Below are 25455 nucleotides of genomic sequence, written 5' to 3' on the forward strand. Positions count from 1 at the left end.
AAAAATCCCAACAGTAAATTTTTTATTATCTATGTTAGTAGATATTGCTTCTACGAGTTCCATGACTGCCATTTATGTGGTCCGTTTTTCTCTAAACCCATATTGATTTTCACTTAAGAAGAATGTGGGAAGAGACCGGAGTACCCGGAGAAGACCCACGCAGGAACGGGGAGAACATGCAAACTCCACCCAGGAAGGCCGGAGCCTGGACTTGATCTTGCGTCCTCAGTACTGGGAGGCGGATGTGCTAACCACTCACCCACCATGCCGCCCTCCTACCTCTATATCTACGAGTATGTGGGTTGTATGCGTGTTGGTGTACAAGAGTCCAAGCTTTGCACTTCAATCAGCAACCCAGTAGCATTTTTTTTTTCACTCGCGAAGGGGATCACTAAATAAACAGAGCCTCAATAACTGCCCTCCATGCTTATGCTGATAGAAGCTACTCTGATCTCACTTCATTCATGGCTCTCAGCTTCTATATAATATGCAGCTATATGCATTCTGACTAGTCATGCGTATGTTGCGTAATTAATTAAATATGTTTAATATTAATTAATGGAAAACCACGCAAATAATTCAGAATTATTGCTCTTATATTTAAAGTGTGTAATCTGAAGCTTGCGTTTAACTCCTTTACTGCCACACATTATCAAGGGGGAAAAAAACAACAACAACAGTGTCAGCCGATTTTGAGCATTTTAACTCATCTTTCAGCTTTTATTACATATACAATGTGGGTACTAAATGAAAGATCACATTCCATTCTTTCATTAGAAAAAAGTACACTTCTACCTTATTTCGTTCTTTAGTAATCACGATTTGAAAATAGGTAATTTGAGTGACATTGAGCGAAAATTGAAACGATAAGTTGAAAACGAGCTTTTTGTAAAAAGATACATTTTCTCCACAACAGTGACTTTGACATATTATATTTTTGTTTAGTGACGCTCTGTGAATTAGGTTTAATGTGACAAAGGCTTTGATCATTCACATCATCCTTGAAAACGTTTAATCAGATTCCGTCATGTTTCATTGTACAGTGATACCTCGGCTCACGAACTTAATTGGTTCCCAGAGAGTGTGTGTAAGCCGAAAAGTTCTTCTTACGAACATTTATTTCCCATAAGAAACCATTAAAATGAGAATAATCCGTTCCCAGGTCCCTATAAAACATAAGTTTCTACTAAATAAGCCTTAAAACTACACACAAATATACCTTATTTTATGTATAATAAATGTGCTATTGTATTGTAATTAAAGAAATAAATTATACTGTATAATAAAGTCGTTTTATTTTACTTTGTGATGGTAGTTCTTAAGGATAGTAGCAATGGTAGACTTACTTCATTCGCGAGCGTTTCACCGCGTAGAGTGTTTATGGAACGGTTGTCGCTCATTTGCACTTTCGTGCTCACCGGAGCGGAGGAGGTGTGTCCCTTGGTGAACAAGGAAGTGGAGCACTTTAGCAAGTCAACAAAAAGTGAGCACCGCCAACTACTTTCACCTCTTTCCTGGGACTAAACAGCCGTGGCACGATTTTCTCCTTTTTTGAGGTACGTGATGGCACTTTCGCTTTTTTTAGTGGCGCGAACTCCATTGACTACAATGCAAACGCGCCGCCGAATCGCCGTCCCTCGCTGGTAAGCATTAGGCTTAACACTAGCCTGTGGTGGGGTCTTTTTCGGTCCCATAATAGCAAAAGTACACTCAAAATGTCTATCAAACACAAACCGCGTCCGCACTAAAAGAAAGGGGGTGACGAACTGGGACGCCGTGAGCGTGCGTCAGCTTCTCGTGGCCGCCACCGTGGTGCTGTTCGGCCGCGTGGTTTGGTTCGTCCGCCGAAAACTAGTTCGTCAGCAGAGACTAAATTCTCGCGAATTTAATGTTCGTGAGGCGAAAAGTTCGTGAGCTAAAGCGTTCGTCAGCCGAGGTATCACTGTAATTCCATAGACCGGTAACCCATTTAAAAGAGATACAATGCTGCCATCTGCTGGCCATAGTTTTTATTTTTGCTTCCACATCCCATTGACGAGGCAGCACTCCACTTAGACGCTGCACTTCCCATTGACTAAAAAACAAAACAAAACGTAGTTGACGTCATTTAATGTTTATGGCGGCATACATCGTGATTTTACTAATCGTTATTAAACGTTTTTTGCAATCAAAGAGTTAAGGACATTGTGCATAGGCGTGAATGTGAGTGTGAATGGTTGTCTATATATGCCCTGTGATTGACCGGCGACCAATCCTGGGTGTACCTTGCTGTTTGCCATCTAAGATGGGCTCTGGCACACAAACAATGCACAAACACCATAGGAAATGGAAGGATAGAGGGATATCAATGGAGTGGCTTCACCGTGGCAATATGTGCGTATAGTATAATCACATTGTGTGTTGCCTCACCAGCGGTTCAAATAGTTTAACAAATGTACAACAACTGTTGAATGCCTATGTTGAAGAAAATGGCTTGCTTCGAAATTTTGTTACTCAAAGTACACATCCTGTGTGTACTGTCGACTTGCATTAGCTTAAATTATGAAAATATTCCGCTAATGTTTGAGTGCCTTGCATATTTTTCAGGGCCCCAAGTCATCATTTATCACACCCGAGAAGAGGGCCAAGCTCAAGTCCAATCCCGTAAAAGTTCGCTTTGCTGAAGAGGTGGAGGTCAATGGGCACTCTCAGGTTAGTCTTAAAACAATATCCAGTTACATACAGTACTTCGACACACTGGCTTTTCTCTCAGTGTTGGTCTTCAGATAGTGTAGCTTTTTCACAGATCTGCATGCCATAATGCTGACAGCTGGTCATGTGAACTGTTTCTCTTGGGAGTGACGATATATGGGCAATTTCAGATCATACTTAAACCCCTGGCTGACAAATATCACAGTTGGTGGTCATATGGACAGAACCCCATTGGATCTATTCTTAGCACAACAATTGCATTTCAGATCGACATATATCATAGTGCAAGCTGTAGTAAGTGGTTCAAATACGCCTGTAATTGTTCTTATTTGTGAAAATGTGCCATTAAACATACTTGTTTTTATGATGCGGCTTTCTACACTTAAAATAAGTGATGCCTTTTTTTCTTTCTTTCTTTTCTTTTTTTTTTTTTAATCACACAAGCATGGCTCTAGCTGATCCCATTATGTTACCGGATGTGAAATTAGCTGGATGGGAAAAACCACCGAGGCTGAAGTGCCCATTACTAATCCCAGAGAAAATGCAAGTCGATATTTGCCTCATCTCCGTATAATGGCTGTGATTAACATGAGGACTAGAAGGTCCATGTTAGGGAGAGAGATTTGTGGAGAAGAGAAAGACAGAGTAGGTGCTATGACCAACTCAATACAAAAATGGCTGACACTGATTTATGGAATTTGCACTGCCATAATGAAATAATGAAAGTAAGATGGACAAGATGAAGTCAGGTTTACAGGCCGGTATGGGAGGAAAGCAAAACAGCTTTCATCAACTAATAACATGCAACTGTACTAATATTAAAGGGATACTTTACTTATTTAGCCATTTTTGGCTGTCAAACATTAATATTTTGCCTAGAATAAATTTGATATGTTCATTATTTTCCATGTACAATTAGTACCTTTAATTTAATTACATTTTGCAACTTGCTGTCGACATCGCAAGAGCTCAGGTAACCAATCACAGCTCAGCTTGTGAATGTCACATGACCAAACCTTGAAAACAGGTGAGCTGTGATTGGTTACCTGAGCCCTTGTGATGGCATTTTCAGTCGACAGCAAGTTGCAAAATGTATTTTTAAAGGTATTAATTGTACATGAAAAATAATGAAAGTATCAAAATAATTATAGACAAAATATTAACTTTTTATTGCTATAATGGGATAAATAAGTGAAGTATCCCTTTAAAGGTGACTTACAGTGGACATCAAAAGTCGACACTTCCCTGTTCTAATTCTCTGTTGTTGTGAATTGGTTGTTCAAAAAATGAGGCCAAGACAAATCACATTTTTTCACCATTAATGTAACCTATAACCTGAACAACTTAACTTGGCATTTGACAAAAAAATTGCATTTGATGTCATGTGTATACTTTTAACTAATTTGCTCCCCAAAACGTAAATGCTCTATTTTAAATGTTTTAAGTGTCCCAAAGACGTATTTATACTTTTTTTTAATTTTATTTTTATTTTTTTATTTTTTTAATGCTAGAGCATACAAAAGGCTTTGATGCAGCCTCTCTACTGCAGAGAACAGTTGAAGCAATGGTACTTATTACAAAAGCGACCAACAGATGGCAGCAGACTATAAAGCCTAATTTATGCCTCCACCTTTGCTCTCGCGTTGATGACCGGCGTAGATCACATGATCTACGGCGTTCATGAATTTGAAGTGCCGCGTCGCTCGTGGACGGCTGCGGTACACACGTCGCCAATCCTTGAACGCCGTAGATGGCTGGGCGTAGCTCGCTTCTGATTGGTCCGTTCGATGGTGTTTTTTTCTTTTTTTTTTTCTCTCTCTCTCCCCGCCCCCCGCCCAGATAGTTTCCGTGAAGGCAACTGGCGGCGCAAATTGACTTCCTGCTCGGAGACCACGGCTGTGCATGTGGATATGTGCCTGGGACGAGAGGCGGAAAACAACAATAACTTAAAAACAAAAAACAAAAAAACTGTGTTCGCTAAGCTCATGGCTGTTGTGTTTTGGCGAGTTTACGGCCGACACCGGTGCAAATTGGCAATAATTAATTGCCACGGTGATGAACTTACTCTCCCCCCGGCTTTGTTTCGTGTTTCTGAATTAAATTGAATTTCCTGAATCCGTCATAGAATGCAGAGGAATCGCCACTCCGTGGCGTCCCAGCCGTAGCGACAGCGGGACTTGGTGTGAAACTCCAGCAGACACAGATGTGTACTGCGCACAAGTCGGAAGGCAAACGCACGAGCGGAGCTACACCGTAACGCCTCCGCGCGAGCCTCTCGCAGAAGCATACTGAGGCCTTCAGAGACCCACGAGGGACATGTTTAAAATAAGCTTGATTTACCCACAACTCTAAGCATATTTGTAAATAATGATCAAACTTAGCTATATTCTTATACTAATTACTGCAAAACTGAAACAGAGAGAAATATACTTTATTTTTTCCTGATGAAAGAAGAGACTCTAATCTTTCTTTTGGCAGGTTCCGTGTTTTTATAGCAATAGAACACAATATTCTGTGGGCCTTGCAAAATCAGTCAAAATCCAGTAAAACATGAGTTAATAGCCACTGCATTATGGAAAATTGACTTTTTATTTACTTACTTCTTAAAATTGACTTTTTATTTACCGTATTTTCACGACTATAAGGTGCACCTAAAAGCCTTCAATTTTTTCAAAAGCTAACCATGCGCCTTATAATCCGGTGTGCCTTATATATGGATTAATATTGAGCCGCAACAGGTCTCGCTGTCGGTGACCCTGCACGATCGGTGACGTGCATGCGTACAAGATCCCGCCAGCTTGGATCGCTAGCTAATACAAATACTTTACCTCAAAGAAAATAATAAAACAGCTGTTTATTCATTTTGGGAGTGAATGGAGTTGTCAGAAAGCTGGTTTGTAATCTATTAATAAAGTTTGACTGAACTATCTGACTGTTTTGTTGACATTCCCTTTAACGCAGCACCATCTAATGGATGCATAACGTAACCCCAGCCTCTACTGTAGCGCCTTATATATAGAAAAAGTTTTAAAATATGTCATTCATTGAAGGTGCGCCTTATAATGGGGTGCGCCTTCTATATGGAAAAAGTTTGAAAATATGTCGTTCACTGAAGGTGCGCCTTATACTGCAGTGCGCCTTATAGTCGTGAAAATACGGTACATACCCATCAAGTGCATTTTCACAAAACCAAGTAAATCATTTTGTGTGCGGCCTTTTGCTCAAAAAAATGTTCCCAGGTGTTTTAATAACATGTCTGTGATATACTTGTGTCAAAATACCCGAAGGATAAAAAACGATACTTGGTCTTGTGCCGCTAAACACCCCACTTTTAGGGGCTGACTTTGTATAATGGAGGCAAGTGACGCATGTCACGCATGTCATGCAATCAAGTAGCTATATCCACATATGCTTTCGGGCTAGTACGAGTGTGGGTGTTGTTACAACGATGAACTAAGTGGACCCCTGACAACATGATTGGAATGGCCCGCAACCTCATCATCTGGTGTTCTTTATGGTCGTTTCAAAGCCAAGACATGAAACAAGGCTTAAAATAAGCTGTTCACATCGCAGTTTGCGGGTCAAAATTTTGATTTTGAGGCTCATTAAAACACATTGAATAACAAAACAGAGCATCACAGATTTAAAAGATTTCCAGATTATGTAGACTTTCCCAAAAAGCTAGGCTTGGGAGGTCAACCATTTGGGCAAGTTCGGTGCTACTTACGCCACAATCAGCTAGCTAACAGCAAACTTCGCTGGCTTCTCGTGTGGCTCAACATGTTGCTGCTGAATCATCACCTCAATGGCGGCAAATAAACTACACATTTGACAAGTATCGTTCTAACAACAGGTTGACAAGGAAAGATGAGGAAGTCATGCTAATTGCTGAGCTAACATAAGATCAACACGGCTAGCGCGTTTAACACCGAAATTAAGTGCTGGGGGTGATCGAGTCCATTTTTTACAGACATCTGGCTGGAACCACGTTAAAGTGAAGAACATGCAACTCTGAACAACATAATTGCAGGCAAATTAATAAGTGTTTGGACGCTGAAGAAAAAGTCTTCATATTAAATAGAACCGGAAATGGAAATCAATTACGCAACGCCATATGTTAGCCAAGAGAGGTGGTCCATAAGCTTTAAAATATATTATTAAGTGGTTAGGAAAATAAATGAATTACATACATACATCCATTTTCTAAACCACGTACTCCTCACAAGGGTCGCGGGGGTGCTGGAGCCTATCCCAGCTGGCTTCGGGCAGTAAGCGAAGTACACCCTGAACTGGTTGCCAGCCCATCCAGGTATATATAGTACAAGTATAAAAAAATATTGAGAATATCAACAGTGTTATTTGTTTTAACAATAGTCCTGAGTTTTGATTTTGACCTTTGAGGTCTGCACAATAAAAATTCAATTATAGTTTTTTTGTTTGTTTTGTTTTTTACATCAGCTTAGCTTTGGTTTTTGACAAGAATATACAGTTGATGCTGTTATACACAATTTGAATTTAAGAAATAGAATACTGTTGATTATATAAAAAAAGAAAAGCATTTGTTAATTAGTTATATTTTCATATTTTTATTGCAAACCCTTGCTCCAGGTCCATGGAATTAACATATTAAAAAGAGAGAGAGAGAGAGAGAGAGAGAGAGAGAGAGAGAGAGAGAGAGAGAGAGAGAGAGAGAGAGACAGAGAGAGAGAGAGAGAGAGAGAATCTACAAAATTAGAAAGTTGCTCCTCAAATGAAATGAAGTCATTGATTTGCAAAACTGGGGCGGCACGGTGGATGACTGGTGAGCATTTTCGCCTCCCCAGTACTGAGGACGCAGGTTCAAATCCAGGCTTCGGCCTTCCTGGGTGGAGTTTGCATGTTCTCCCCGTGCCAGCGTGGGTCTTCTCCGGGTAATCCAGTCTCCTCCCACATTCCAAAGACATGCATGGCAGGTCAATTGAACACACTGAATTGTCCCTAGTTGTGATTGTGTGGATGGTTGCTTGTCTCTGTATGCCCTGCGATTGATCAGTTAAGGGTGTGCCCCGCCTGCTCAACTCAACTCAACTTTATTTATATAGCCCTTTCAAACAGCCTGAGCTGTCACAAAGCGCTTTACAGAAACAAAAAAACAAACATAACTTACCAAAGAACATTAACGCCAATACAATCCAATCACAACAAATCAACATTCTTCCATTCCTACATACGCTTTGATGTTTGAAGCAGTTATAGATGAAAGAGAGACAGAATCAGTCTCCTTTCAGCAGTTGATCAGAGACACAAACAACCTGTTGAGGAAATGCAGGGTCAGTGTCATTTTTAAAATCACTTCTTAAAACTCACTTTTACAGCCTGATTTATGTGATACCAATACAACCCTTTTTTTTTTTTAAACTTTTTTTTTCCTTTAACAAATCTACATCAACTCAACTCATAGACCTCTAGGGGTGTGAATTGCCTAGTACCTGATGATTCGATCCGTATCACGATTCATAGGTCACGATTCGATTCAATACCGATTAATCCCGATATGAATTTACAAGTAGATTCTTGCAAAAAAAAATTTTTACTCAAATTTAGAAAATACCATTCAGTAAACTTATACATGTACACTGTAAGATTTGTATGAAAATGTATTATTTATTGATCTGAAACTTCAGTCTTAGAACTGTATTTAACAAACAGGATGTAACATTTTTCATGTTTGAACAGCATTGAAATAAAATATTAAGGCTTAATGTTCCATTAATATAACATTCTTCCATGCTTAAGGTGTGAAAGTTAGACGTTTTGTTGAATGTTTTTCCATCATAATGGATGTTAAAAAATCGATTCGGCTGCCTATTGAATCGATTCGAGAATTGCGTGCTGTAGTATCGCGATATATTGCCGAATCGATTTTTTTTTTACACCCCTATAGCCCTCTAACCAAGAGTGCTATGAGTTGAGTCCATGTTGTCAGGTTCTTGTATTATTTATGTTTGTTTAATTTATATGCTTATGATTGTGTGTCATTTGTTTTCATTTATGGATTCAATTCTACCAAAGAACTTTATAAACATGTTTTTTATATACAGTAGGTTCTGATGCTAAAGTTTCAACCAGTTTCAACCAAAATTCAACCAGAACTTTTCTTGACAATATGTTGCACTTGCCCCACTAGTCTAAATACAATATTCAGATTAATATTGCGTTTATATAATATGAGTGGAATCTGAGTTCAAGGTGTATTCAGGGATCTTTTGTCGCTGTTTCTTCCAGGTGGATCATCTTAATGATTGGTTCTCGTTCCCGTCAATCAGTCTTCCTTAACGACAACATGCGTGCTCGTTCCTAGCTGCGCATGCACACTTCGAGTGTTTGTAGCATGTAGCTGCTGAGCTTTGGATTCAGCCATTCATCGTTGTAGCTCCACCGATCTCACCGCATACTTTGAGAATGTGCTGAGCGCCACAAGAGGACATCCGTCTATTAAGTCAAGCCGGCTGTAGAAACTGATGAAGATGATGATGAAGATGAGCTCGCTCGTTCCCGACATTTGATAGGCGTTTACCCCACATGGGCATTTTTTAAAAAGTGACAAACAGACGTTTGGCTTTTACTTTTTAAAAAGATCTTTGAATACTCCTTTAAGTGGCAAAATTCACCCATTTTTATCCTTCTCGGGGGTGACCATTTTGCCACTTGCTCTCGACGGAAAAGGACATCACAGTTGTATAACCTCAAATAAATACACGTTACTTTATTTTAGTTCCTATTCTGCAAAACTTGGTTCACTTTGCATGACACGTGTGAAACTCCTACGTTGACCCCGATCCTTGTATGACGCAGGGCAACTCACTGCTATTCCTGCCCAATGTTCTGAAGGTCTATCTGGAGAACGGGCAGACCAAGGCCTTTAAATTTGAACCCAGCACCACTGTCAAGGTACTAGCTAGATATACATCCGCCTTTTTATTCTCACAACATACATGCATTCTACTGGACAATAGATGCAACAAACCTAAAAGATAAGTCAACATCTAATGAGTGTGGATACATTTACACCAAAAAAAAACAATTTATTGCGTTACTTACTGATTTTATGTGAAAACAACCTAAATGAATGCCTGTTACAGTATAACATTTTTCAACAGTTTTCAAGTTGCAAATTCATTTAGCATCCCCTTGTATGGGCCAGGGTAAAGGAAAAGGACGAGCATTTGACAAAACAACATGTCCTTGTAACTTGTTTTCCTTGTCATGTCTATTGTTAATTTATGAATGGGGGACACGTTCATTTGGGCCTTTGCTGGGTTGGTCGGAGGAGGGGAATCGTGCTCAAATTATCTTAATTGTAACATGTATTGTGACATTTGTGTTGCACTAATGTCAGTCACTAATTGCAAGTCAGGTCAAATGGCTTCTTTGCCAGTAAGATTTTGTCAACCATCACACAAGACATGCTGATTCCGCCACTTTACTAAACATGCATTTACAAGGTTGAGCTTTATTTATCTGAAGTACAAGTATACTATATATATATTTCTCTAAAATCGTTTATCTTGTCTTTTTTTTTTAAATGATTAAATTCATCGTTCTTTGCTATCAGGACATTGTGATGACACTGAAGGAAAAACTTTCCCTGAGAAGTATCGAACATTTCTCCCTGGTGCTCGAGCAGTTGTACAGTGTCACTAAACTACTTCTGCTTCATGATGAGGAGAAGATACAACAGGTAGTCCTTCACCACTACACTTTTTAGCAGCGTCCCCAATTGGATAAATTGAAATTAATGTATATACAAGCAACATTTTTTTTAAAGCTCAATGCAGTGAATTAATACATGTGAGTGTTGGTTTGAGTTCAGGTTGTCCAGAAGAAGGAGTCCCGTGACTACAGATGCCTATTCCGTGTTTGTTTCATTCCAAAACTACCTGAGACTCTGCTACAAGAGGATCCAACTGCCTTTGAGTACCTTTACCTGCAGGTATATTGTGGAAACTGTCATCTCTATGTCTAGCATCTTACCATCTCTACGACAAAACTGTCATTTTTAATATGTACTATTTTGCTTGCTTGTCAATCTTTTCTGTCAAATGAATTGTAATTCTACTAAATCTGTTTTGAGGAATGTTGTATTTTAAGGTCTTTAGTGCAGTCTAAAAATAGTTGGGTCAAAAATAACCCAGATTAAAGGGAAAGGGATCGATCAACATCCATGAAACAATCCTAAAAATTGGGTTGCTTTGCACAACCAACACAGATGATTTGACCCCCTCCTCCCTTTAATAAATAAATAACACAAAAAATTGGATTTATTTTTTTTTGTTCAGTAAGCCAAAACATCACTACAATTAAATAGTCTTTAAAAAAAAATTTTATTACAAGTTTACCCAAAAAGTAATGCTAGTCTACAATACTAAAAATCACACAATACTAGTCACAATACTAAAAATGTGGAAATTTGAAGTGGATTTCTAAAAATTGGAAGCACTGCTATGGGTTTATCTAATACTTTTCACCTTTTTATTTCCTTGTTTGTTTGCATTTGTGAACATCTTTTATCATGGGGGACATTGAGGTCTATTTTTTTTTTTAAATGCACGAAAAAGTCACAATTAAAAGAATTACCAAAAAAATAATTAACTCATTCACTGCCTTTGACAAGTATACTTGTCAATTGTATTTTTTAGAGCGGTGCTAAATGGGGGCGAATCTGAGCATGCTCCACTGTAAATATCAAACTTGGAAACAACTTTACTGATGCCCAACCACCGGTAGATGACATCATAGCCCCATTTTATAGGAAATAAACACAGTTTCAGAGTCCATGGGAGAAATGGCTGTATTTTGGCAAACCTACATTTTTCTGCTGTCAATTATAAAAGAACGGGACGGGACAAAAAGTAGGGAGTCTATTCTGTTATTTGGTAGATTCGGTTTATATATAATTATTGAATGGAATATCACATGAGTATTGGAAATGTAAAAATTTTCTATAATGACTGGCAGTGAATGAGTTTTAACTGTGACACTGACACTAATGTAAGCTTCTCCAATCCTGGTGCGGCCTTTGAGGACCAGGATTGGGAAAACCTGCGCTAATGTATTGAATCTAACTGTGCTTTTTTTTTTGTTGTTGTTATTGTTGCACCTACATTAGTGTCACAGTTTAATAGGTTTTATTACATTTTTGATTAACTCATTCACTGCCTTTGACAAGTATACTTGTCAATTGTATTTTTTAGAGCGGGGAGAATCTGATTATGCTCCACTGTAACTTGGAAACAACTTTCCTGATGCCCAACCACCGGTAGATGACATCATTGCCCCATTTTATAGGAAAGAAACACAGTTTCAGAGTCCATTGGAGTAATGGCTGTATTTTGTGCAACCTACATTTTTCTACTGTCAATTATAAAAGAACGAGAAGAGGCAAAAAGTAGAGAGTCTATTCTGTCATTTGGTAGATTTGGTTTATATATACCGTATTTTCCACACTATAAGGCGCACCGCATTATAAGGCGCACCTTCAATGAATGACATATTTTAAAACTTTTTCCATATATAAGGCGCTACAGTAGAGGCTGGGGTTACGTTATGCATCCATTAGATGGTACTGCGCCAAAAGGAATGTCAACAAAACAGTCAGATAGGTCAGTCAAACTTTATTAATAGATTACAAACCAGCTTTCTGACAACTCCATTCACTCCCAAAATGAATAAACAGCTGTTTTATTATTTTCTCTGAGGTAAAGTATTAGTATTAGCTAGCGATTCAAGATGGTGGGATCTTTGCGCATGCGCGTCACCGATCGTGCAGGGCCACCGATAGCGTCTTGACAGCGAGACCTGTTGCGGCTCAATATTGATCCATATTTAAAGCGCATTACCGAATTATAAGGCGCATGGTCAGCTTTTGAAAAAATTGAAGGCTCTTAGGTGCGCCTTATAGTGCGTAAAATACGGTAATTATTGAATGTAATATCGTGTGGGTATTGAAAATTTTGAATTTTTTCTAAAATGGCTGGCAGTGAATGAGTTTAGGTTTGATGAGAAAAAATGCTTGTAGATTTGGTTTTACTGTTAACTTTATTGAATAAATCCTGCCAGGGTTCCAGCATTCACAAGGTCTGAGCCTTGACTTGAAAGGAGCCTTTTAGAGAAATATAATAGCCCACAGCTGTTCACTAATTTCAAAATCAATAGAACAATACTAAAATTGCATTTGTGGGAGACCCATGTGAACAGGCTGTTGCTGTACTGTGCAAGCTACAAAGTGTGGTAGTTTTTCTTCAACTAGACAGAGGAGCCTGGCAAAGGTCCAAACTGTTTAGGATAAAAGCAAATGGGCATAAATCAGGAAATATGAGGCTGACTGGTGTGTTTCTGTCTGTGTTAGGGAGTGAATGATGTCCTGCAAGAGCGTTTTGCAGTGGAAATGAGGTGTAACACGGCTCTGCGACTTGCTGCACTACACATCCAGGAGAGATTGGCGAGCTGTGGACTGTCCCCAAAGACCAGCCTGAAGATAGTCACGTAATGATAGACACATTACATCTTCCTTTTATATAGAGAACTTTGCACCACATATAATGTGTCCGCTACAATGTAAACTCTAACATCAGTGGAGTTTTAACTTTTACTTTAAAAGATCTGTGGAGTGTTTCTGCCACTTTAATACTCTTAACTGGTCAAAATTGTGTGTTGATGTCTTTGCTTCAGTAAGACGTGGGGCATCGACAACTTTGTTTCATCCACACTGCTGAGAAACATGCGGGAGAAAGATTTGATGAAGGCCATTAGCTTCCAGCTGAAGAAGAACCAATCACAATATGATTCTAAACAGAGGGGCCTGACAGTCAACCAAGCACGCATAAATTACCTGGAAGAGCTGAGTGAGCTCAAGTCTTATGGCGGGAAATCCTTTAGTGCAACGATGATGGTAAGGATTTTGCATTTTAATGTGTCACTCATTTATTCATTGTATTTTGTATTATTTGCAGCAAAGTAACCTAGTGGTGAGTGGTTAGTGATTATTATTATTATTATTATTATTATTATTATTATTATTATTATTATTATTATTATTATTATCATCATTATTATTATTATGTGTCCAGAGTATACCCCCATCTTACACAAAGTCACATTCCGTGATAGCTTAAAAGAGTGTTGTACAACATGAATATGTACATGAAATATGTATCTATATGGTTACCAATCCCTCTCTTTAGCTCCAGGACAGGGAGTCCACAGTTACACTGTTGGTAGGTGCCCGTTATGGAGTGAGTCAGGTGATCAACCACAAACTGAGCATCCTGTCCACCCTCACGGAGTTTAACAACATCACGCGCCTTGAGCTCCTGCCAGAGTCCGACAAGGTCGGCTTGGTTAAAATTTACCTACAGGACATTATGGTAAGAGTTGGAGAATTGACTCACTCGCATTGTGTGTACTGTGAGTCAATGTGTGTCTGCATATATTTAGATAATAAAAATGTTTGACAGATTTCCTGCACTATTTTCGTACAAAATCTTGGATGTACAGTATAACAATCAATATAGAATCAATTAATACAGTGGTACCTCTAGTTACAAAATTAATTGGTTCTGGAAGAAAGTTCTTAACTAGAAAACTTTGTAAGTAGAGATGCATTTTCCATGTAAATGCCTTAATCCATTCCAAGCCTCCCAAAATTCCGACATAAATGTTTTGTAAAGCATAAAAATGCATCAAAACATGTAACAAATACATGTTACAATTAGATTATTGCGCAATAAATGAGAGTTGTGCATAATGTAAAAAAACAAAGAATAGAGTAAAGAATAAAAATGATGGTCATTTACCTTTTTAACTGCTGTCTTTATCGTTTTTTGCCCTCTTTGGTTCATGTTCTCCCTCAGAAGTGTTTTTTGCCTGGTGTTTTGTAAAGAACTTATCCAAGGATGTTTGCTGTTGTTTTTTGTTTTTTTTAACAATCCTTAGAAAATGTCCAAGGCAAACATCATCATAGTGAGCAATCGCCCAAATGGTGAACACTTTTTCTGGGTGATTCTTTTCAATAAATTCCGAAACTTGATGGAAACTTCAGGTACGGCGAGGCATCTTTTTCCAAAAAAGGCCCGTCTCATCGCAATTAAAAACTTACAGTGCAACGTAGCCTTGATCAATCACCAATTGTTTGAATTTTTGCACAAATGCCGTTAGTTAATACATTTACGTAAAACTATTTGAAACCTCATGGCCCGGGGGGCGAATGACGAGGACGCTACATAGACACATATCTATTATCTATCTATTTCCACACATAGACACATACTATGCTAAGGTAATAGCCAATGGCAATGCAGCTGTAAGTATGTTGCGTTCAGGAAATTTTGGGTGCTGCGAGTAGCAGCCCATACTGTATTTTTACCTTTCGTATCCTGAAACTTCTTTTGGAACAACAGGCAATATTTTCCTGTTGAGGAGTTTCGTAACTTGAAAATTTCGTATGAAGAGATGTTTGTAAATAGAGGTACCACTGTATGCAGTACTTTGCAAGTCTTAGGCCACCAAAAGCTTTGTTTTTTTTTGTTTTGTTTTTTTTGTTTTTTTTTGTTTTGTTTTTTTTGTTTTTTTTCTCCTTTTCTTTTTTTAAGAAAAAACCAAAAGCTTTGTTATTTTAAGGACCTATTTCAGAGCAGCCATCCAGGTATAGTAAAACAAAGTACAGATGGTCCTCAGTTTACATGAGCAAGCCAAATTTGAAAGTCAGAGCTATGCTATACTAACACACTAGAAGGGTAATATTGTGATTGATCATTAAGTATTTCTTTTCTTATATCTTTTGTTGTTCTTTTTTGTCCTATTGCTGCTTTTGCTCATCCTCAGCCAATTACATTACTACTGGAGACAGTTGCAGCGAAAGATATGTCATGCCTAATAGCAGGATACTGTCGAGTGTTTGTTGACCCCAATATCAACATCTTTCCTTGGACGGATGTCCCAAAAAAGCACAGAGTTTCTGCTGAAGAAGGTACACAGACAGTTCATAGAAAAAAAAAAATCAAATACTATACATTTCCAAGAAGTTCCATTAAGATCAGAGTAATAAGACATGAATGTGTGGTCCACAGGTTATGTGTCGCGTTGTGGTAGCGATTCTGACCTCTCGTCCGACTTAGACATGGAGCCGCTTCTCACCAATCCTTCCAATGCCAAATGTCGTCCACGTGTCAGATCCTCTTCAGACCCAGATGCAAAGAAAAGACGAGAAAGGCAGGCCAGGAGAAATAAGCATGACAATGAATGTAGAAATAACAAATCGTCAGGCAAGAGGCCAAAAGAAGAGAACGATGCTGATACAGAAAAAGAAAATCATTTACCCGAGTTTGAGAATGAGGACAGACTGCTCAAGGGGGAAGAAGCCCGAAATGTTGGACAACCAGGATTATGGAAAGGAAAGGATTATGTGAAACTTGAAAATGAGAAGCAGGACTCAAAGTTGGAAAGTGGAGCCGCAGAGGATCATCCATCACTATCAGATTCATGTCATACTGACTCTCGTATCGCTACCAGCCCTTCGAGTGACTCTATCGACCTCCTGGAGGAAGACGACTTGATTTCATGCTCCTCTTCCTCCACGCATCCCATCGGTACGACACCAAATCATGCTCAAATCTATTCAACTCTTGAACTTTACCTCTACACTCACACACATTCTGATGCCAACTTACTCATACCTCCGCCTGCTCATTCCCATCCTCTTCTCCACCTCACATCTTACAATAATGATGAAAGGGGCGACAGAATGCCCGATGACATCGTTGATCCCCAAAACTTCGCGATTCACCTTACCAATCAGTCCACCAGCTCTTACAATGAAGACGACACCATATGTTTCGCCGAGCTCTCTTGCCTTGCGGACCTCCTCCCGAGCCCTCCGGAGGCCAGTGACGATGAAGAAAAGGATGTGAGGGAAAAGACAAATATGACAAGTGAAAACAAAGAGAAGAGAATAATAAGCAGGAAGAGCAGGATTAGGGGACAGTCCCCATCCTTGTCCTCTGCCTCCTCCCACTCGGACTTTGTGTTCACCTTTGACCAGAGAGATGCCAGCTGCTACTACAAACTCTGCTCTAACATCACCCCTGACAGTGCTCGCAGCCTTTCTCAGCCTCTGAATGATACTCAGAGAGAAGACGGCAAAAAGATGGACGATAAGCAGCGTCAAGCTAATGAATTGGTGTCAGCTCCCATCCTCCAGCCTCCACCTGGCTTTGGAGACAGCAGCTCGGATGAGGAGTTCTTTGACGCCAGAGATGGATTCACGTCACCTGATGACCCAACCTCAGGCGTGGAGCTAAAAGGTGATACGGTTTCCATCATGAGGTTTCTGTCAGTGACTTACTTATGTGATTGTGCGTTCAGAATCACTTAATTATGTTTTCAATAACTGCCACGCTTGCGCATTGCATTTGTTCTGTACAACAATAGTATCAATCACAGTCATACATTTGGGATTCAAACAGGATTGGGCTATTATATGCAGACTGTGCATGTTCTACCATGCTTGCGTAGTCCACCCCCACATACGACAACATGCATGCTATATACCCTGCGAGCAGGGATCTGCGATAGGTAGGCTACAGCTCACCCATGTCCATCAACAGGATAAGTGGCAGCAAAATGGATGAAGTGACAATTAATAAGACCGTGGCTATTGATTTGAAGATTAATTTCTTTGATGTCATACAAACTACAATAGCTGTAAAAAAAATAAAAATAATCCTAAAGTATTTTTAAATGTAAATTATCCATCATAACAGTTTTAGTGTGTATTCAGTATTGTGTTATTAGTGTCGTGTTTATTATCCTGTTCTAAGCAGTACAATACAGAAATACATTACTGAATTGTAAGAGATTGACTGTTTATGTGCTTCTGCCATCTAGCGGTTGAGGTCTTACACTGCGTGATTATTACATAATTGTCACATAGTTGTCACCAACAAAACAGCACCCCCTAACCCCTGCCAAGATAAATTGTCGTTTTGTCTTCAAAAAGAAAAAGGTTGCAATTGAAGGGTTTGAAATTGACCTCTCAGGACAGAAAAATAATCAGATAGTAACTAATTTGAAAACAATTATATGTTGTCTTTTCTTCTTACAGACAATTGCACTGAGATGAAAGTGGATTTAATGAGCTCACTCCACCTGAGTGACATCAGTGTCTCTGTGGGAAACGCAAATAAAGATGGAACATTAGAAGAGGAGAGACAACAAAGGGACAAGGAAGGAGGTGGCAAAAAAGCTTTGTATGAGCTGAGGAAAAGATCCCGTAAGCGTCGTTCTTTCATGGAAACGGATTATACCTCCAGGGTGTCGTATCCAGAACCCCACCCGACATCGAGCTCTGTGCCTGAAGCTTTAGAACAAACCGATAATCCAAGTCCTACTGTCTCCTCTTTGACTTACTCTGAAGGGGAAATAGCACAGCTTGAGTCAAAACCCATTCCCTCTAATATTAGAACCAATGAACAAACTCAAGTCCATCTAGCATCAGGAACCAGGAACAGGACACAAGAAATAGAGCTGGAACTCGATGCGATGGAATCAAAATCTGTCACAGATCACATGAAGATAGTTGCTCCTTCCATCACTGTTGTGCGATGTCAGCCAGATCCAGATGTGAAGGAGAGTGCTGATTGTAGAGGTGAAAGACCGGAGATGAGAAGAGACCAGGAGGGGGTGGGAGAGAGAAAAGCAGAGGAAGACAAGGAGCAAAGTGTTACAGGCAATGGACCATTCACTTCAGATATTGTCACTGAGAACCAAGACAATTTAAAAGGACCAATTAACTGCAGTGAAGGCGAGCTCAAAGCTATCACATTGGCTTCATGGCTGACAGAGATGAATAATCAGGGTGTCGACCAGATTGCCTCTGTTCCAAATTCACATGCAGAGGATGATATGCCTGAAGATCACTCGACACTTTTGTCATATTGCCCGCCGCCTCCTCCTCTCTCATCTCCTCTGCCACCAATGCCACTTTGTCGCAAATCTCAAAGTGACTGCTTCCATACAGAATTCACAGGAACCTTGACCAAAATATGCCCATCCCACTCTGAGGAGAAACAAAATGAAGTCAACAACTCACAGTCACATGTAGAAATGAAGACAACTGAAGATGAATCTACTGATATGATTACATTGGCTAAGACTGCTAGTGATGAGGTGACTGACAACATGCATTCTGATGTTTTTGATGATGATGATTTGACAAATGCTTATATTGGAAGTGATGCTGACAGACTTGATTGGCCAACAGCTTTAACTTGCAGCATGGATGCAAATTCACAAACAGGAAAGGATCGATCTGAGATGAGCATTAAATGTCTCAACCATTCAACCACTGGAGCCCATTCAAAAAGTAATGCTCATTCTGAATACACTCACACTATAAACTCCATCACAGCTAAGCTTGGCGTTGCAACACGTGTCATAAGTCCTACATTTAATTCAGGGTCTGGATTGAAAACGACTGAAACTATACATATACCAAGAGAAGACTACACTTCTCCAGGTGTTGATTGTAGCTCGCTTCAAGCTAACACTGCCACGGCCCATGATCTTGCCAAAGAGCCTCTTCTGCCAACTCAATTCATCTTCCAGTCATGTTCCCCCAGCATCATGGGCCGTTTGTCTGCCTCCACACTTAGAGGAAAGATTCAAAAGTTGCCTCTTTATTTGTCTCGTTCCCAAGAGACCCTTAACCAAGTTGGGTGTGAGAGAGAAGCCCAAAGTCATGTTAGGGACAGTGAGGAAAACACAAATGTCTCAAACACAATAAAAAACAGTGATGTCACAGAGGCAATGACAGAGTTAGTGGAGTCAGATGATTCTGATACAACTGTTACAGGATCGGAGGTAGAGTGTGAGTTCTTTATTGAATCAGCCTCAGCCAAGAACACTAGTTTAGCATCAGAAGTACAGGAAGCACCAGTGAAGATCTTAGTAGATCATGAAACTTCATCCTTACCAGTCGATGTTGAACCTGAACCACAAAATAAAAACAGGTTTCTCCCCGAACACAGCAAGAAAACTCCGGAGCCAATTACGCAGCCCCCAGTTTCCATGCTGAGTAGCCTCCGAAAAGATTCTACCGGCCTTGCAACGGACACTCCTGGTCCTATAATAGTACCTCCTGAATCAAAAATGAGAGATACAACATCAGTTGAAAGCATTCAAGGCAATAAAGTAAGCACTCTGTCACCCCGCAGCCCTCCTCCAATTGTGGTGACGACACAAAACCTAAATGGGCCAGGTTTACATTTTCCTAGTCAGTCACAAATTGCGCCAAGGACCAGCAGTAACAGGCCTTTGATGGGACTTTGTAGGCCAGCAGAACACACAATGGACTCATCGCACCCACTTTCTTCAGGCTGCAGGGTGTTTACCTTCTGGGACGAACCATCTCAAGTATTGTCAGAGGAAGGGACTCCTCTAAACTTAAAACCTGAGATTGGGTGTACTTCTGTGCTAACATCCAGGTGTGAGTCAGTAGTGGAGGGAGTAAATATGGATGCTTGTGGTTGCCCAGAAGTCTACACTAACTGCTTCAACAGAGAGGGCAGCTTTGACGAGGACTTGACCGTCTATGAGTTCTCATGCCAAGGCAGTGGTGAAGCGCAAAATTCAAGATTACCTCTTCCACTCATGACTGATCTTCTAACATCATCGCTTCTTACGTCTTCGTCTTCCTCCTACCCGCACCTTCTATCCTCCTCCCCAACATCTGAGCTCAGCCCTCTCCTCTCTCCACTATCTCATGCAGAGTATCTCCACACGCAAACACAAAAGGACACCATTAATCGCCTTAGAAAGCAACGTTACCCAGAACCGCCCACGGGGTTCCACGTTCTACGCGCGGATGTGGATCAACTCCTTTCTGTCCTGGAAAACAGCGGTGCTGACCGTTCTCTAATTGGTCGAGGAGGTTGCCACCCAAGGGAAACGTGTGTGTCTCACTTTACAGAGAACAAACAATTGCTCCAAACGGAGGCAAGGCGGTTGACGGCAAGCTGCCAAAAAGTGGTGGCCATTGATCAGAGTCCAGAGAAAATGCTCAACTCTCTGGCTCATAGTTTCCAGACCTTGGTGGAGTTGGCGGGCACATGCATATGGTTTTCCAGTTGCGACAGGTGTAAGCGGAGGAATGCCGAAGCAGTCGCTGGTCTGCAAGACGTGGCACGCTCATTCAGGGACTTCTGCCTGGCAGCGGAGCGAGCTGGCAGCAAGCATAGCTGCCATGACCTGAGCACCAAGCTGCTAGCCAAACAGTGCACTGCACTTACTGCATCGGTCTTCTGCCTCACTCAAATCTTCCGGACACTCACCGCACTGTGAGGCTAACAACCACTGGTGCAACGCCTCAGCTGGCATGTTTATGGGTGGAATGGTGACGTGCATGTGTTTACTGACTGTATGATATGCACAAACCAAGCAGTCTGCCAGTAACCCACCTGCGATCTGCCTAAGCAAATCTGCTTGCATTACAGTCTAGGTTTGTACTTGAATGTATGCTGTATTGTTTATTAAATAATTCAGCTGGTGAACGTTACTGCAGTGTTTTATTGAGTAAGCAAGGAATGTAAGGTATAAGAGCAGCAAGGAATGTTAAGTATAAGAGCATATTTGTAATTGTTTACATACGTAGCTTTACTCTCAGGAGTTCTGGCTTGCAGCAGTGGGGGGCTTTTTACTTTTCTTGCCCTGAGGTCCAAAAATAGAACATTTAGACAATGCAATAAAAGAAATACTGTAGCTAATGCTTCACAAAATTTAAATATTGGGATGTTTAGGTTTGCCGTAGTATTTTGTTCAATGTTTTCATGTCATACCTTAAGGACAAAATATTTATTGAAAGTTGTGGACTGCAACACATATACAGTATTTTTCCATTTAAGGCTTTCAGTGAGAATATCCTTGAAGGTTATTGTTTACAAAACCAAAAACAGTCAGATAAGATTCTGTGAAATTATATAAATCAAGCCTAGCTGTGTTTGCTATTTTATAAAGCATTTTGGAGAGTTACTGTATCAATGATTAAGTTACAGCGAATGTTAGGGTGTATATTTCTTGAAATATTCTCAAATTTGTTTGGTATGAAAGACTGATGTCATCAATTCAAGACTTCTTGTTTTCGCTACCTCCAGATGAACACAATGTGCTTGACTGACTGCATGGTCATGTTAGTCAAGCAATTGTTTAATTGAATTGATAGCACTTTTGTGGAGCACCGAAGGAACGACTATTGCTCATTTTAATAACCCTGTCAATACCACTAAGTGCATTTTTAGGAACAATTTTGCAGTATGGCAACAAATCTAGGAAACCTAATCCATTGAAAATTTGGGCTGAATGCTGTTCCAACATTTGATTGGCGAAGTGCTTAGAAAACAGCAGTCACCTTATTCAGTCATTGGGAGAAGATGTTTTGTGGACGTGAGCTTAGTTTTTTTCATCACGAACTTGTATGCAACTGGAACATGCCAAAAGAATGTTTCACTGCAGATGCACTGGGGAACACAATATTCAATTGTATACAATGGCTCTTGTACCTAAACACTGTATTTCTTTAACTCTATTAGAATATAATAGAATCTGACTGGAACTGTTACTTTCATATACTGTAAATGTTTTTATTACTATTATATGTGCTCCAGAAGCATGCACTTAAGCCATACTATGTGTTGTTATTTCAGGGATTGTTTGAATGGCTGAATTGATGACTTGTTGCCCTTGCTTTGTACTGCTCTGTTGTACTATTAAAATTACATTCAGATTTATGTATTTTATTGTACTTTTTTGGGGTGTTTGTTTCCAATTCCAACCACATGACATAGTTTAAAATTCAATATACATTTTGGGGGGTTTCTTCGCAGCATCAGGCCAAAAAGCAATTGTGGGACATATTGATAAATTTGATACAGAACCCTGAACTGTGATAAGAGGTCTTATTCATCACAAACTAAAGCCTATATGGTAATTGAAGTTAACAAAGGAATTATCCTGACAAAGTTGATGTGATGGTGGCCTGCAGTTGACAATGTTTTACCTGACATAATACCTAACATAATTGAGAGTGAAACAGCTGAATATTTATTCCTTGTGAATGATTCATTGTGAGGCAAATAGAAGAGCTGATAGCATTGTGGCCACCAAACCGATTTCGCAAGTTTTTAGTCTGTGAAAATGGGTCCCACAGAGCCGAACACCATACAAGGGTTTAAACAAAAATAAAAAGGCTACCGGTATGCTCTGTTTGGAAAACTTCTACCCTGAAAGATAATGTGTCTGTTTCAGTTTTCCTTTAAGTTTGATCTTCTTCCAAAAGTGCAAACATCCATTCACCCATGCAGCTGAATAGAAAAAAAGATGTCAATCACTTTGAATAAAATTTTATTACATTTTTTTTATTTCTTCTCTCTGGATGTCATGGCCTACATTATCTTCCCTGCGCTGTTCATAAGCCTGACTTGTACTTGTGTTTGGATTTCCAAAGCTTGTATATACCGTAATTTCCGGACTGTAGGGCGCACCTGATTATAAGCCGCACCCATTTCTAAAGGAAAAAGCATTTTGTCCATTCATAAGTCGCACCTGACTATAAGCCGCATGTGCCCATATTGAAACATGAGATAGCTACAAAGAAAGACCGTACAAAGGAAGAGTTTTCAAAGGTTTAATAATATACATTAGCTATTCTTTCCAAACAGTGCCTGAGATGCGGCAGTAACATAGCAGCGATACGGTAGTAACATAGCACTAACAGGGCTGCTTAAAAATAACATACTGTACCGGTAAAAGTCACTGGGTGCGTTTCCATTACCCTTTTTCGCAAAAATAAAACCGATATTGTACTATTTCGATAAAGTACAATTTCGAATTGGCGGTATTTCCATTGAAGAGCGTTTCGCTTCTGAGACGCAATTCTCAGAATGTCCCGTCTCGTGAGACCTCGCTGTTCTGTAGGAGATACTCATGATGTTTACGGTAGACGGACGCCCGGTGTAGTTATATTACGTTAAAAACACTCACCCCTCATCGGGCAGTTTCGGGCATTTAGTGTTGGTGGTGTTGTGTGTGTGCCTCGGCAGTCGGCAAGCAGTTCCGACACGAAAGCGAGTGGCCCCGTACTTCCTACTTCCTGTAATCCTAAAATGTTGTTCCCTTGCAGAGGCTGGGTAAAAGGCGGGTTACAAATTGTTAAAAGTTTCTGATGTTTTCTGGCGTCCTCTCTGCTAAATTAACCAGACATGGCAGGACAGGATTTCAAGCTCTCCACTCCTTCAACTCCTCGAAGGAGGCTCGCTCGATTACACCTTTCTCTCTTTTTTTTTTTTATTTTTTAAAGAGCTCAGAATTGTTCATTCGGTAGTCTTACCGATTCAACGTCTTGTCATCATTGCTCTTTTTTTTTTTTTTTGTTTTTTTTTTTGTGTGTATGTGTGCGTGCGTTTGCGTGCGTGCGTTTGCGTGCGTGCGTGCGTTTGCGTGTGTGCGTTTGCGTGCGTTTGCGTGCGTGCGCGTGCGTGCGTGTGCGTGCGTGCAAATACGTATAAATTTATACTCATTCATTCACCTAAAACCTTATAAATATCCCATTACCCTTCGCCTTAACCAGGTACTTCAGAATCTTGCCAGAGTCGTGAGGTTTAAATGGTCAGGAGACCAGAGAAAAGGTCAGAAAAAAAAAGAAATAAAGAGAAAAGAAAGGTAAATCAAAGTGAAGTCCAGCACCGACCAAACACTTCCTGCCTTCCCCATGATTACAAAATCAAAGTCTTACGCCAACCCCGGAAGCCTCTAAATTCCAGCAAATTTAGCGAGATCTCAAGAGACCAGAGGAAAAACTAAAGAGAGGAAGGAGGGAAGGATCGATAAGGCAGAGTGAGATCCATAGAAGCCAGTACATCCAATCCATCAAAGTGAAGTCCAGCACCAACAAGACCCCTCCTGCGTGGTTACAAAACCAGAGTCTTATGCCAACCCCAGAAACCTCATACTTCTAATAAATTAAGATCTCAAGTGACCAGAGGAAAAACTAAAGAGAGGAAGGAGGGAAGGATAGATAAAGCAAAGTGAGAACCACAGACACCAGCACCAACTGATTCAAGGGGCTGTGGGAGGGAGAGGGTACTTCTGTTGAGTTTCAGTAGATGCTGGTGCGACGGATCTGGCATGCCACACCTTTCTCTCTTTTGCGCTCATGACGTGCAGTAGCCGATACAAATCACTTCAGCATGTAACACTAAAATACAAAACCGAAATCAATAATTCTCAAAACAAATAGTAATTCCATGTTTAATAAAAATACACATAAACGTGTTACAGTCCTTTCCTCCGTGACCGGGCGGGTGTCACAACACTACTAATGCGCAAAAAGTGTTGCCATTACACTTTTGCGAAATGGTTATTTTTCGATACGTCTCAAAAACCACCTCATGAGAGACCTTTTTTGCGATATTTGAGAGGGTTTTTTTGCAAATCCGGTGTTTCCATTACCAGCTTACTTTTGCGAAACTTGCCTTTTGCGCAAAACTGAGGGTAATGGAAATGCACCTAATAAGGGGTTGTTCATGCTAATTTTATTCATGCACAAAGCGCGAAGTTACGTTAAACTTGCCTCTTCCTCGACATATATTCCACCTGTCTCACTCTTAACTTTTCTGCTCGAGCGCCCCTGGCCGCCATTAGAAAGAAAATGCATAAATTAGCCGCATCATTGTATAA

General features: G+C 40.1%; 1 protein-coding gene across 4 annotated transcripts in view; it reads left to right on the forward strand.

Moving 5' to 3' along the window:
- Positions 1–22508, forward strand: part of frmpd1a (FERM and PDZ domain containing 1a) — a 55229-nt gene extending 32721 nt beyond the window's left edge. For 3 of the 4 annotated variants that reach the window (XM_077524361.1, XM_077524363.1, XM_077524362.1), the window contains exons 7-16: positions 2587–2691; positions 9526–9621; positions 10286–10411; positions 10544–10663; positions 13079–13215; positions 13402–13621; positions 13914–14096; positions 15553–15697; positions 15798–17030; positions 17831–22508. In XM_077524361.1, the coding sequence (XP_077380487.1) occupies positions 2587–2691; positions 9526–9621; positions 10286–10411; positions 10544–10663; positions 13079–13215; positions 13402–13621; positions 13914–14096; positions 15553–15697; positions 15798–17030; positions 17831–21066 (5601 nt within the window). In that variant the 3' untranslated portion in view covers positions 21067–22508. The remainder of the gene's footprint in view (positions 1–2586; positions 2692–9525; positions 9622–10285; positions 10412–10543; positions 10664–13078; positions 13216–13401; positions 13622–13913; positions 14097–15552; positions 15698–15797; positions 17031–17830) is intronic. The other variant, XM_077524364.1, reaches the window with a different exon arrangement.
- Positions 22509–25455: the final 2947 nt, after the last annotated feature.

This window comes from Festucalex cinctus, chromosome 6, assembly GCF_051991245.1.
Source record: "Festucalex cinctus isolate MCC-2025b chromosome 6, RoL_Fcin_1.0, whole genome shotgun sequence".
NCBI lineage: Eukaryota > Metazoa > Chordata > Actinopteri > Syngnathiformes > Syngnathidae > Festucalex > Festucalex cinctus.